The sequence below is a fragment of the Rosa rugosa genome, chromosome 4 (genome assembly GCF_958449725.1).
Source record: "Rosa rugosa chromosome 4, drRosRugo1.1, whole genome shotgun sequence".
In the NCBI taxonomy this organism is placed as follows: domain Eukaryota; kingdom Viridiplantae; phylum Streptophyta; class Magnoliopsida; order Rosales; family Rosaceae; genus Rosa; species Rosa rugosa.
In genome coordinates, this window is record NC_084823.1 from 21,059,571 (window position 1) to 21,074,441 (window position 14,871).

Below are 14,871 nucleotides of genomic sequence, written 5' to 3' on the forward strand. Positions count from 1 at the left end.
CGAAAGCCTGTCAGTCGTATTATTGAGTAATGAGTCTTCGATCCCAGATGAATATACTGATCGAATTTGAACCAGAAAAAACATGATGCAGTACGTACAGTTTATTCAGCAAAATTCCATTCAAAACAAGAATGCCAAAAACTGTAAACAACTCGTGTAAATGCAGTGGCGGATCTAGGATTCGAAAATATGGAGGGCTACATATTTATGTGTCCCTTTGGGCGAAGCCCAAAAATATTTTTTTAGTACAATTATACACAGGTGTGCGAATGCAAGAGTGGGGAGATGAGAACCTGAGAGTTCAAGTGTTCAAATATTGAATTTAGTCGGTAATTTAAGCCTTTTTGTGAAGAAGAAGAACAAGAAGAATAAGAATTTGTGATGGACAGAGAGAATGGGAGAGCCAGAGAGGAGTTTGACTTGGCATTCGAATGAGGCCAAGCTCCTGGCCGAGATACTGAGATAGCACAGCAATTGATAAAATGATAAGAATTGAAATCAATTAAACCCACAACAATTGCACATGAGAAAGAAGACCCACTGATCGACCTTGATAAGTTTTGAAATCAATTAAACCCACTTACCCACATCAATTAAACATTTAAACCCACATCAATTATAGTATACATCTAATTTTTTTTTTAAGCCTAAAACTCTCGGACGGGCTCCAGCCCACCCAAGCCACAACCTAGATCCGCCCCTGTGTAAATGTATTTCTAAATTCAAACCATGCATGCATCTGCATCCAGGCACCGAACTAAGGGTGTGCTAAGGTGTGCTGCAGCACACCCCAACTTTTGGATAAAAATAAAATGATTATATACACCCTAAGTTATAGCACTTCAAACATATATAATATATAAAACTGCAACAACTCTTTGTCTGTCTACGGTCTACCCTTTCCCCTCTTTTCTATCTTTTCTCCCCTGTTATGTCGTCCCCCACTTCCCTCCTCACCTTTTCTTCCCTTTTCTCCTCTTCTCTGTCTTTTCTCCCATTTTCTCCTCAAATTTAATTCTTGGTTCCATGCCTGTCTGCATCAAATTTATTTGGTGGTTATAATTATAAGAAGAATACTGACTGATAAGTCCGTATATAGTTACTTCGGGAAGAGGTTCTGGGTTTGTCATTGCATAATTTGTGGTTCAAACCTAATAGCATGATCAGGGCTATATTCCGGTGCTTCAAGACCTATTGTCTGAAATTTGGGCTCAAGGTTTAACCTCGAGTGCATTCCAGTAGCTCCTCATCGATTATATAAGGCTGAAGGTGGTGCCATGATAGGAGTAGCGAAATGGAACCAAAGGGTCGTGGCCTTGGTGGAGCTGGAAGGATCCGAGGTGGTGCCACGTACAATAATAGTAGTGAAAACAAATGACCACGTACTTGCAAGGAAGTGAATAGAGGCGATGTAGTCAACTGTACAAAGGATAATGGTTGTTCATCAAACCGAACACATATGATGTATAAATATATGATTAGTAGCATGATCAAAGCATGTGTAGACCTTTGTTCTGTATGTTGTAACCGAAGGCTAACAACTCGGACCAAGTTGGAGTATGACAATAGATACAAGAAAATGGGGAACACCACTAAAGTGTTGACCTGAACATAATGTCAGCATGGAGAGAGCCAAAGCTAACCAATGACTTGTCCTCTAGCTGTCACGCATGTACTCGTCACAAGCTGATTTGGAAAGCTCCAGATATTTTCATATTTTCTAGTCTGTAATAAGTGTTAGGGATTGTCCTAACTATAAATAGCTATAGTCTGTAATAATTGTGGGTTGAATTAATTTTTCGAGGTTTCAGAAATATTTCTTACAAGGCTTTCCTCCATTCTCTTCCTTCGTTAAGCTCAATCTTGCTCCTCAAGGTTTGACCATGGCTTACATGCTATCATGGTATCAGAGCTACGGCTCTTGATCTTGAGCTTGACCTTACTATTGCTGCTTGTGTTTGTAGTTCTCGCTTCCGCATCTTCAAGCTCACTGCAACTCAAACCCTAGATCTGTGGTTTCCGCCATTTCTTTACTCTCAAGCATTCAAGGTTTTGTTATCTACTCCTAGATTGATAATACTGTTCATCCTGAGCTCTATTGTGGTTAGATCGGTCGATTCATAGTTCTATTGTGGTCGATTCATAGCGCTTTACTGTACTTTGGTGATTTCAAGTCAGATGTATTCTCAATTCCTTGATATGTGTTGCTTTTGAGCTGAATGTTTTGCTTAACTCATAGATCTAGCTCATATGATGTTGATCTGGTTTATGTGGTTAGAAATTGAGATGACTGAAGATAATTGATAGATGATATCTCTGCCTAGCGTTATAAACTGTTGAGAGATTTGTTATAGCATAACTGTTCATAACATAGATGGCTATGATCTCGTTATATCAGTGATAAGAAATTGATAATCTGAAGTTGATAGAGTGTGAAAAAATTGATAATTTGAAGTTGATAAAGTGTGAAAAACTTGTAGATTCTACTCAAACGTGTAACAATGGCTACTACACAATCTGATGTCAATTCTCTCTTTAGCATGATAACTGTTCGTCTGAGTGAGAACAACTTTGTTAAGTGGAGCTTTCAATTCCAGTTTGTTTTGGAAGGAGATGATCTATTTGGTTTTTTTGATGGCACCTGTCTTTGTCCACCTCGCTTTGTACTCACTGATGAAGGAACTGTTACTTCTGAAATCACAAATGCATATAAGCAATGGAAGAAAACTGACAAAGCTTTACTTGGCCTTCTGATGGCTACACTTGATGATGATATAATGGAGATAATTGTTGGTTGTTCCTCATCTCGTGAAGCATGGCTTGCTTTACAAGAAAGATTTTCTACTGTGTCCAGAGCCAACATCATTCAGCTGAAAACTGATCTACAGACCATTAAGAAGGGTTCAGATACAATTGATAAGTATCTACTTCGTATTAAGCATGTTAGAGATCAACTCTTATCTGTTGGTGTCCCTATAGCTGATGAAGATATAGTTGTGGTTACTCTCAATGGATTACCTGAAGAATACTCTATGATCAAGACTGTTATTCGTGCAAGGGACAGTTCTATCTCTCTCAAGGACTTCAGGGCTCAGCTTTTAGCAGCTGAAAGAGATATTGAAGCTCAGTTTACTACTCATAGCACTATGTCTGCTATGGTTGCACGTGGTGTTGGATACAAGCCCAATGATGACAGAAACAAGAACTATGCTGGTTCTTATCACAGCGATAAAGGGAAAAGTGCTTGGACTGACAATGGCAGACAGTCTAATTAGACTAACACTAAAAATGTCTCACAAGGAGATTCCCATGCTGGTAGCAATTTTCGACCTTACTCTAGCATTGAGTGTTAGGTATGCAACAAAAAGGGTCATACTGCTAGCAATTGTTATTAGAACACTGAGTGTAGCTTTTGTCACAAAAAGGGCCATCATGCAAGCAAGTGTTATCAGAATCCTGAATCTCCTGATTTCAGAGGTCACAGTAACGAGTACAGAAATAATATTGGAGCATCTCCTGAATGTCAAATCTGTAGCAAGAAGGCCCATACAGCTGTGAACTACTTCTACAGGGCTGACATTCCTGCTAATCATCCATCTCAGTGTGTAGTGGTATGCCAAATCTGTGGACTTAAGGGTCATGTTGCATTAGATTGCCATCATAGGAGCAATTATGCCTATAAAGGTGTTGAGCCTCCTTCCACTCTAACTGCAATGACTGCTCACTCCTTTGGTGTTAGCTCATCTGGTACACATCACAATGATATATGGATTGGTGATACTGGTGCTACTCACCATATGACTTCTGATCTCAAAAATCTCACTATTGTTCATCCTTATGAATCAAAGAATTCAATCACTATTGGCAATGGTGCAGGTTTGAAAGTCAAACATATTGGCTCTACTTCTATTACACCTGCTGCACACTCATTTAAACTGAAAAATGTGCTTCATGTGCCTAGGTTAGTTGTGAACTTGTTATTTTTAATAAATTGTGCAAAGATAATCACTGCTACATAACTATGGATGATATTGACATCTTTGTTCAGGACAAAGCATCAAAGGCTCTACTGTACAAGGGAAAGAGTAATGGGGAAGGACTGTTTTTGTTCAAAACTCCAAGATTCATTCCACCTGCTCATCATACACATACTGCCTTTCTTGGTTCTGCTGTCAAATCTTCTCTTTGGCATCAAAGACTTGGTCATCCTACCTCAGAAGTTGCTTCAAAAATGCTCTCTTTGTCTCAAGTCAAGTTTAATAATGATGTTAGTTCTCATATTTGTTCTGCATGTCTTAGTGGAAAAATGCATAGGTTGCCTTTTTCTGAGTCCACTTCTAAGTCAGTGAGACCATTTCAAAAGGTTCATTCTGATGTGTGGGGACCTGCTCCCTGTCTTTCTCTTGAAGTCTTCAAATACTATGTAACCATCATTGATGATTGTACAAGGTTTTTGTGGATCTATCCACTTGTGAATAAATCAAATGTGTTTTCCTCATTTGTCAAGTTTTATAATTTTGTTCATACACAGTTCCATTTGGTTATTCAATCTTTACAAACTGATGGTGGGGGAGAATTTAATAGCAAGGCCTTCAAAGAATTCTTGACCAGTAAGGGGATTCTACATCTCATCACTTGTCCTTATACTCCTCAGCAAAATGGTGTTGCTGAAAGGAAGAATAGGCATGTTGTAGAGACTTGCATCACTCTTATGACTGCTGCCTTCATGCCTAAATTTTTTTGGTTCCATGCTGCTGCTCATGCTGCTTATCTCATTAATAGGATGCCATGTAGGTCTCTTCACATGCAGTCTCCATATTTTGAACTATTCGGAACTGTACCTGATCTTAGCTTCCTCAAAATTTTTGGTTCTGCTTGCTACCCCTATCTCAAGCCTTACTCTCATGACAAGCTTGATCCTAGGACTACTCAGTGTGTTTTTCTAGGCTATGCTCTTGGTTATAAAGGTGTTTTTTGCTTCAGTATAGAGAGAAACAAACTATGGATGTGTCGACATGTTATACATGATGAAGCTATATTCCCATTTTCTTCCATGTCCGTTGTTTCTTCTCATTCAGGTCCTCCTACTTTGGATACTCACTCATTGTCTGTGCACTCTAATTCACCACCTACTTCTTCCAGTCCTCTGCAACCAATTCTCACACCTGCTCAGTTACAGGTTGTTCTTCCTTTTGACCACACTGCTCAGCCGTCTGCAGGTTTCCTTCCTTTGGCTGATGGGGGGGATGGTGGTAATTCTAATTCTAATGGTGGTTCTAATGACACTGGTGGTGTTAGTGGTTTCAATAGCAACAGTGAGGTATCTACTTCAACTTCAGATTATTCAGATGGTGGTAGTCATGAAGGAGAAGCTGAAACTACTTTAGTTGACAATGGTCACAATGCTATGCAAAATGAGGTTTCAAATGTTGGTCTACCTCAAGAGTTGCAATTTGTTGAAGATTAGTCTCAGGCATATAATAATCACTCTATGCTTACAAGGGCTAAGAATGGCATTGTGAAGAAGAAATCATTTCAAGACTTCTGTGCTTTCTCTTGTTTTGTCCAACAGAATTTACTTGATGAACTGGCATTTTTTAGTGGCTTCACTTCGATTCTTGATGTTCATAATCCTGTTGAGCCTAAGTCCTTTAAGGCTGCTGTTGGCAAACCAGAATGGGATGTTGCTATGAATGAATAAATTGATGCTCTACTGAAACAAGGCACTTGGGAACTTGTTCCTCTCCCAAAAGATAAAAACATTGTTGGAAGCAAGTGGATTTACAAAGTTAAAAAGAATCCAGATGGGACTGTCTCAAGGTATAAGGCCAGGCTTGTGGCTCAAGGTTTTAGGCAAGAAAAAGGGTTGGATTATGATGAAACATTTAGTCCTGTAGTGAGGCACAGTATTGTGAGATTAGTGATTGCTCTTACAGCAATGAATAGGTGGGAATTGAGACAATTGGATGTCAAAAATGCATTTCTGCATGGTGATCTCAGGGAAGAAGTATACATGCAACAACCAATTGGTTTTACTGATCCTGTACATCCTGAGTATGTGTGCCTACTCAAAAAATCCCTGTATGGTTTAAAACAGGCACCTAGGGCCTGGAATGAGAAGTTCTCTAATTTTCTTCCAGCCTTAGGCTTTCATTTCTCTCACTCAGATCCCAGCTTGTTTATCAAGAACAGTGAGAAGGGTGTTGTGGCATTATTGTTATATGTGGATGACATTATTGTTACAGGATCAGATACTGAAGGAATTAATGTTGTAATATCTGAGCTAAGTGAAGTATTTGATATGAAAGATTTAGGATCTTTGTCCTACTTTCTTGGCATTAATGTGCAGTATAAGAAGAAAGGCATTTTTCTGTCTCAAGAAAAATATGCTAAAGAGTTAATTCTTAAGGCAGGCCTGGATTCTTGTAAAGGATGTAATTCACCTTGTCTACCTCATGTTCAGCTGCTTAAGAGTGAAGGAACATTATTGGCAAATCCTACACTTTACAGAAGCCTGGTTGGTGCATTGCAGTATCTCACTTTTACCAGACCAGATATTGCATACGCAGTTAATACAGTTTGTCAATTTATGTCTAGTCCTACTGATGTGCATTATGTTTCTGTTAAAAGAATATTGAGATATCTTCAGGAGACTTTATCAAAAGGACTATTATATAGATTTGACAACCCTGCTCCCTATATCATGGCATTTTGTGATGCTGATTGGGCTGGTGAGATCAATAATAGATGGTCAACCACTGGTTTTGTTGTGTATCTTGGTCATTGTCCTATCTCTTGGCAGTCAAAGAAACAAGGCTCAGTTTCAAGAAGTTCAACAGAAGCAGAATATAGAGCATTAGCAAACACTGCTACATAAATTTCCTGGATTAGACATGTCCTGCAAGATCTGCAAGTAAGGATTCCTGCCCCTCCTCTGTTGAAATGTGATAACTTGTCTGCATTAGCATTGTGCTCCAATCCTGTATTCCATTCAAGAATCAAGCATTTGGACAATGATTTTCACTTTGTAAGAGAACGGGTACGTGCAAAGACAAGACTTGCTTCTTCAATATGTTCCCACTGAGCATCAAACTGCAGATGTGTTTACTAAAGGGCTGCATAGTCCTATTTACAAAGAGCATTGTATCAATCTCAGTGTTGTTACCCCCACTGAGATTAAGGGGAGGTGTTGACCTGAACATAATGTCAGCATGGAGAGAGCCAAAGCTGACCAATGACTTGTCCTCCAGCTGTCACGCATGTACTCGTCACAAGCTGATTTGGAAAGTTCCAGATATTTTCATATTTTCCAGTCTGTAATAAGTGTTAGGGATTGTCCTAACTATAAATAGCTATAGTCTGTAATAATTGTGGGTTGCATTAATTTTTTGAGGTTTCAGAAATATTTCTTACAAGGCTTTCCTCCATTCTCTTCCTTCTTTAAGCTCAATCTTGCTCTCAAGGTTTGACCATGGCTTACATGCTATCATAAAGAACGGAGAATGAAAGACGACTGATAATACAACAGCAGTAGAAACAGCATCTACCTAATGTCTTGCTGGAACAATGCTATTAAATATCAATGTTTTTACAAAAGTTCTTGAATTCATACTTATGTTTCAAGTTTTAATAAAGATTGAAATAAAAATTTTGGCCGGTTTCATATTCTCCACTTAATAGTAGGCAAATGAAATAATTTCACCCCAGACCTAAATGAGGTACTTTTTTTTTTCTTCTATTTTTTCTGAAAACAATAGTTATAAGCGAAACGTTATAACCAGTTTTCAATTGGGTGGTGCTATTCACACACCCGATCTATTTTATATTACTTTAATTCAATTTATTTTTACAAAAAATAGATTGGCAACAAGTCATTTTCAAACGAAGTCTGCAAATTTGGGAAATTTCTAGGTACACAAAAAAAAAAAAAATTGGAGTATAGTTCAAAACTAATTGTTTGAACAAGACTTACCTAAGGGGCTAAACAAATGTTGACACACGCATAATCAATGGTATGAAACATCTAATATAATGTATTTTAGTTAACTGTATTGAAAGAACACTCACCCATAAATAAAAGTTCAACATTAAGCTGGAAAAAAAAAAAAAAAAAAAAAAAACACACTAGACTTTGGAACATTATTTCCAGTATGTAACAAGTAGATCATATGCAATAATATCTCAAATGTTGCAAAAACGCAGCCTATACCAAAATCAAATTAAGACGAACAAAACACAAATTTAAAGCTCCTAGATCCACCAAATCCTTGAGAAACTGACCGAGAGTGATGGGTTGAAAAACACCAAATAATAATTTGAGTTAGAATTTTATCAGGGATGATAGATTCAAAGGGGCTCGAATGATCACTAAATTCATATTTTTCTTCCATGTCTCCATTGCAAATTATATGTAAAATTTTCTCCAAAAATGAGTCTAAAATTACTTGTTCTCCCATAATTGAACTTCAAAAACATCACATTAGAGAGATAAAATGACTATGCTCAAGAAGTTTTTGACGGAAAAGAAAAGAAGGAATTGCAAAGAGCTTTGAAGTCTTCATGTACGGGAAAATAAGGGTTTAGCCGTTTAGGATCTGGGGATAATTGACTTTTTTTTCTTCTTTTTTTTCACTCCTACCCCCATGGTGACTCGAACTCAGGACTTAGATTTTAGGTCGTGGGTGCTCTAACCACTGAGCTAACACCACTTCGTCAACTGGGGATGATTGAGTTGCCAAATAGAAGAAGAAGAAAAAAACCAGAATTGCAAGGGAGGGTAGTTAGGGCAATTTGTAACAAAAAATGGAATTAAAGTAATAGAAAAATAGAGAGGTGTGTGAATAGAGTAAATAGGTGTTTGAATAGCACTACCCTTTTCAATTTGGTCGAAAAGTACTATTTCCCAATTGTATGCGCAACTACCTACCTACCTAGCTTTGCTAGCTAGGCCAAAAATTTAAGTTAGTGTTATCAATATTGTGTATATAATAAGTATATGCATTCATCAATTAAAGCAAAATCAAGTTCCTTAAATTGAAACAAATTAACATCTCAATTCTAGATAGCACAATCTGGAAGCGTCGCTGTAGAAACTAAACGGTTAGATATCATTGCCTGACATAAATCGATAACCTAAGTGACAATAACTGATGTGGACAACTCAACCTGACCAATCAATTATAGTTAGAGATATTCATAATGATCTGGGATTAATATAATAAATTACTCGATTGTAGATTGAAGAAATATTTCATGTTACAGAAGTGAATCTATAACATAAAACTCTAGAAAATATCAAGTGCGAGTCCATGACCGATCATGAAAGTTGTTTCTTCCAATTCTCCACAAGTACGATGGCTTTGATTATTCTGACATGAGCTAGAAATCTTTCTTGGAGGTACCATAACTCTTGGAATGGAAGTCCATGAACAAAAGCAGAAGAGAAACATAAAAGAAAATGTTGAAGCACCATCCCCAGATCCCAGAGCAACCACACTCCCTGTTGAAATGATAGTAGAGCATCCACACCAACCCTATGAAGCTGCTCATGAACTGGAATATCTGAAACTCGGTCACAAACCTCTTCCACTTGGGCCTCCCTCCGAGACTCGACAGCAGGTAGTAAGTGTACATGACCACGTGGACGGTGGCGTTCGCGACGATGACGGCCGGGAAGAGAGACTGGGAGGTGTGGAGCCAGATGTAGCACATGACAAGCACCATGGTGTGGTGGTACACGTGGAGGAAGGTGAGACGGTGGAAGGAGCCGCTGACGATGATGAGGAGGGTGTCGACGAACTCGTAGATTTTCGAAAGGTAGAAGATGTACGCCCAGAAGAAGAGGGGACCAGTTGGCGGAGTTTTGGGCGGCAGGCAGATGATCCAAAAGGGGTAGGGCGCGTGGGAGAAGATGGTGACCAACGAACCCACGGACATGATGAATGACAACACCAGCAGGATGAGGTTGTGGACGACCGTGATCGGCTTGAGGCGGCGGGGCTTGATGAGCGGGAGAGGGATGTTGGAGAGGAGCAGAGTCAAGGCGAGGTAAGAGATGACCATGACAGCCAGGAAGAGTGGAGTGGAGCAGGGAGTTTCCCCCGGGCTCCACTTGAAGTTGAGGATTGTTGGGTGCTTAACCAGCCAGTATTGGAAGGTACTCTTGATGGTCACGTTTCCCTCCATTGGTGGTGAGTGGTGAGTCACACGCGCCGCCGTGGTAGCACTAGTAGTAGCTAGGTTAAAAGAATGGAGGAATAGTAGTAGTATTGGGAAGTGGGGGGGGGGGGAGGGGGGAATGGAAGGGGCTTTATCTAAAGAAACAGAAGAACCAGTAGTCGATGCGCGCGGGTCCCCACCACGAAAGGCCCAGTTCAGAACTCTAAAGCTGGAAGTAATGAACACTGAATCAACGCCTACCTCATGTCACTCCATTTACTGCTTGATCCGTTCCATTTAATTCTCAGCGCTGGACAATATTATTTCTCCTCTAGCTACCAAGCTCGCAAAACCCGGTTATCTTTTCAAAGTCGGGCACCAGTTGTGGGCAACGAGTAATTAAGGAAGTAGGAGCTGGACTTTATAAGGTTGATCTGCCTCGTGCGTGTTTCAATTAAGAGTCTTACATCAAGTCGTTGGGCTACACGTGAGCAACTGTAAAACGTACTTCTATGAATATGAAATGAAATGATTGTCATTCTTCCTTTGTTTTATGAAGAAGCTGCTAGCTCATTGACTGGACACGTTTTGCTTAATGTTGATTGTTGAGTAACCACTCATTTTATGCGAGATTAATTAATTGTTGTTATTGTTGTGTTTTTTTTTTTTAGTTTTTATTTCTGTGATAAGACAACAGATGTCCGGCTCAATCCTTTCAAAGATTTAATAGTTAAGAAGCCGGGTTAAGATGCCCCACAATCTACCAATATTCTGAACGTGAGGCAGTGGTCGATCTGTGTCGTGATGAGGTTCGTGCGGTTGTTTTATGTTGCACTCCTCATACGATTGGCTTCCATGCTATTTTGAAGGGTATTGCCCTTGAGAAATTTTATTCACAATAGCAAAATACTAGATACACATCTCTTTTTTTATACACCTAACATCAGATTTTATGGGTATGTTAAATTATCAAAAGAGACATGTAAATCGAAAATAAAGAAACATAGCTGGAATATACTATCCCGCTTTAGAGTTTTCTTCTCCTTTACGTGAATGACGTGAATGAACAAACTTAGAACCTTAGTTAGAGACAGTTAACGACAGTGATCGATGAACATCCATAGTTCTAAAGAAAATTATCAATACGTACGTAATGGATTCTGATATTGGTGTTTCTCAACCCTCAATTGAGGTACGACTTCTCTCCTTCTTCACCTTTGATTGAATTTTATCTACTACGAAATTTAGGTTTTCAATTTCAATTGTTGTTAAATGATGGGAGCTTTGTTTTGTTAGATGATCCTGCAAGTAATGTAGATGTCATAGAGTTGGGTGCTTTCGATCTCAAATCGAGAAAGCTTCTTGCTTCTTTTTGTGACTATTGCAGGAAGCGAACATAGTCAATATGATTTTACTTTTACCTTGGCTTTTGTCTTATGTTGTGGACGAGTCTTCCTTTGATCCTCTTTGTACTCATAGGAAAACTATATTTAGATGTTGAGAAAGTATCATTGGGTTTTATTAACATGCCCATTGGAGGAAGATGTTGCTGAACAATTGTCTTTGATACCTTTGCCCAACGTCTAAGGCACGTACTCTGACTATTGGTCAACTTTTATGTGATGGAGAATTGATGTACCCAATCATCATGGTCAAGATATTGGAAGTATGCTTTTTGTGGTTGCAATACCAAGTCTTCTCTTTCTAGAAAGTGTGTGATTGGAGATTTCTTGTCCTTGGAGATTTTCTTCTAGTTTCCTTTGTTAATGGCACATAATGGTCAGTTTATCTTAAATGATTAGTACAGGAGACGTGATGTTAGCTAATTCTAAGTCAGGTCTTGGATCTTTAGTGCATAGTTCATTGCTGATATGACTTTACGGATGTTTTATATAAGAAGTATACATAACTCATACCTATCCACTAGACCACTACATGGTCAAACATTCTGTGCAGTAACAAGGATGTGATTAAAGTGCCTTTCAATTCATATAGTCGTTCAGTTCCAATGTCTATTATTATTGAGATATACTATCCTAGAAACCAACAACCGAGTAACTAAGACTACAGTAATAAGCAGCAGGGTTTAGCAGCATTAGAGTAACCAAGATAGTCAACCATGAGCTTCAAGTACTGACACAATAATTGTGGCGTGTTTTGAGTTTTCAACTTGTCATAAACTATATTCTTGCATTCTTAGGAAGATTCAAACTCTTCACTTATTTTAACTTTTGTAAATCCCAGGCTGAAGTCCAGCATGGTGATGCCTCTACTAGATATAAAGGAATCGGGGTAGATTGTTCACGTGATTATATCAATGAGTTCACAACGCACCAGGTAATATTTCATTCAGTTTGATTTAAATTATTAATGAACCTTATTAAGGTTGGATTACAAATTAAATGTGTTGCTTTGTGCAGATTTTTGAAAGTAAGGTTGCATTACTTCAATGGATCCATACAACGGGAAAGAAAAACAATTGTGTGATTGTGATTAAGAGGTCTGATTTAGCAAATTGGGGTAATAAGAAGAGGAAACCAAAAATAAGATTTTGTTGTGAGAGTAGTGGCAAATACAGGAAGTTTAAGGGGAGGATCAAGATGGGTGGCGAAGATATCCATAAGTTTCAAGCAGATCTACATGAGATAGGCATTGGATTTGTCCGTTGCTCTTTGGTTTTGCAGCCTAATCTGTAAAGGTTTTCACTTCGAATTTCTTTGTTTTGAAAGTTTTTGCCATAGCCTCGAAACAGAAAATGAGAAGATGCGTGCATAAATTTATGCCGTAAGACATTAAATGCTAATCTTCAACATCGAATATGGAAGAACTTGTTCTTATCGAGAATGTAATATATATATTTTTTCAAGTTAAGATGGTATAAATAAAAAAAATGATGTGTATTTAGTGAATATGAGGATACTTTAGGAAGTCTGGGCTTGTGTATCTAGTAAAATGTTAAAATGATAAAGTTAATAGAAGGTGTATTTAGTAGGAGATGTGTATCTAGTATTTTGCAATGTGTTAATAAAATTTCTCGTTGCCCTTTCAGTGTGTATATTAAACATTTATCTAGTATTTCTTTAAGTAATGACAATGATCCTTTGGTGTGCTCCTCCACAAATGGTGTTTAGCCTGCCCTAGATCTCTATGTTTGTTAAGATTTTTTGTTGGAGCTTTACCTCCTGGATTGGGACTCAATTTTTTAGAGTCAAACACACGTTTGTGTTATAACCACCATTGTCATGATTTCAAGGTATTTCCAAGGTTTCAAATTTCGGTACTTCAAATTTAAGGAAATTTCGGTGAAAATTTCGGTTAAAAATAAAGAAATTATATTAATTGCATTTATAAAATGATATTTTTGAATGAAACTTTTACATAGACTAAATTAACCTATAATAAATCTATTTACAATGTAGCCTCTCTAAAATTATACATTTATAATAGAATTGTGATATTTAATATGTATGAGTAATTAACTAGTACTGTAGTAGGTTGCTAAACTAGTGTTTTTTTATCTATATGTAATTATAATTGTGCTGTATATTGATAATGTAAATGTGATTTACTTTTTTTTTTTTTTTTGATGGCTGGAACCCAGTTGAATTGTCATTTTTCCACAATTTATAGATCACTCAACCTTGACAAACTCAAACTTGACTAAATGGCGTACAAGTTGAATTGTCATTGTTCCACAATATATAGATCACTAAACCTTGACTAAATGGCGTACAAGTTGAATTGTCATTGTTCCACACTAAATGGCGTAGAAGTTGAATTCAGACAATGCATATAAAAGCACCGTTTGAGTAATACTAGTCTTACCCAAGGTTTCAAATTTTGGTTTCGGTTTAAAATAAAGAAATCATATTAATTGCATTTATAAAATGATATTTTTGAATGAAACTTTTTACATAGACTAAACTAACCTATAATAAACCTATTTACAATGTAGCCTCTCTAAAATTATACATTTATAATAGAATTGTGATATTTAATATGTACGAGTAATGAACTAATACTGTAGTTGGTTGCTAAACTAGTGTTTTTATCTATACGTAATTATAATTGTGCTGTATATTGATAATGTGAATGTGATTTACTTTTTTTTTTTTTTTTTATGGCTGGAACCCAGTTGAATTGTCATTTTTCCACAATATATAGATCACTCAACCTTGACAAACTCAAACCTGACTAAATGGCGTACAAGTAATTTTCATTGTTCCACAATGTATAGATCACTCAACCTTGACTAACTCAACCTTGACTAAATGGCGTACAAGTTGAATTCGGACGATGCATATAAAAACACCGTTTGAGTAATAATAGTCTTACCCAAGGTTTTAAATTTCGGTTTCGGTTTTGATCTCGGTACTTCAAATTTAAAGAAATTTCGGAGAAAGTTTTGATTTCTGTTAAAAATAAAGAAATCATATTAATTGCATTTATAATAGAATTGTGATATTTAATATGTACGAGTAATTAACTAGTACTGTAGTAGGTTGCTAAACTAGTGTTTTTATCTATATGTAATTATAATTGTGTTGTATATTGATAATGTGAATGGTGTTAAACAGCGACAAGTGTAGCCCGTGGCCCACCATTGTACCAATATTGTCCCAACTTAACCACTCGTTAGGTGTTGAGTTTTAATCACAAAAGGCCTCGGTACAATTGGGTGAGATCCACCCACTTATAAGTTATATTTTATTT

At 37.4% G+C, this 14,871-nt stretch overlaps 1 protein-coding gene across 1 annotated transcript; it reads right to left on the minus strand.

Moving 5' to 3' along the window:
- Positions 1–9,215: 9,215 nt before the first annotated feature.
- LOC133746240 (uncharacterized) lies at positions 9,216–10,509 on the minus strand. The gene has a single exon (XM_062174418.1). It carries the CDS (start codon positions 10,183–10,185, stop codon positions 9,379–9,381), a length of 807 nt encoding a protein of 268 aa, XP_062030402.1. The 5' UTR covers positions 10,186–10,509; the 3' UTR covers positions 9,216–9,378.
- Positions 10,510–14,871: the final 4,362 nt, after the last annotated feature.

Coding starts and splice junctions, on each gene's coding strand:
- LOC133746240 (XM_062174418.1), bottom strand. CDS start 10,185: ATGGAGGGAAACGTGACCATCAAGAGTACCTTCCAATACTGGCTGGTT.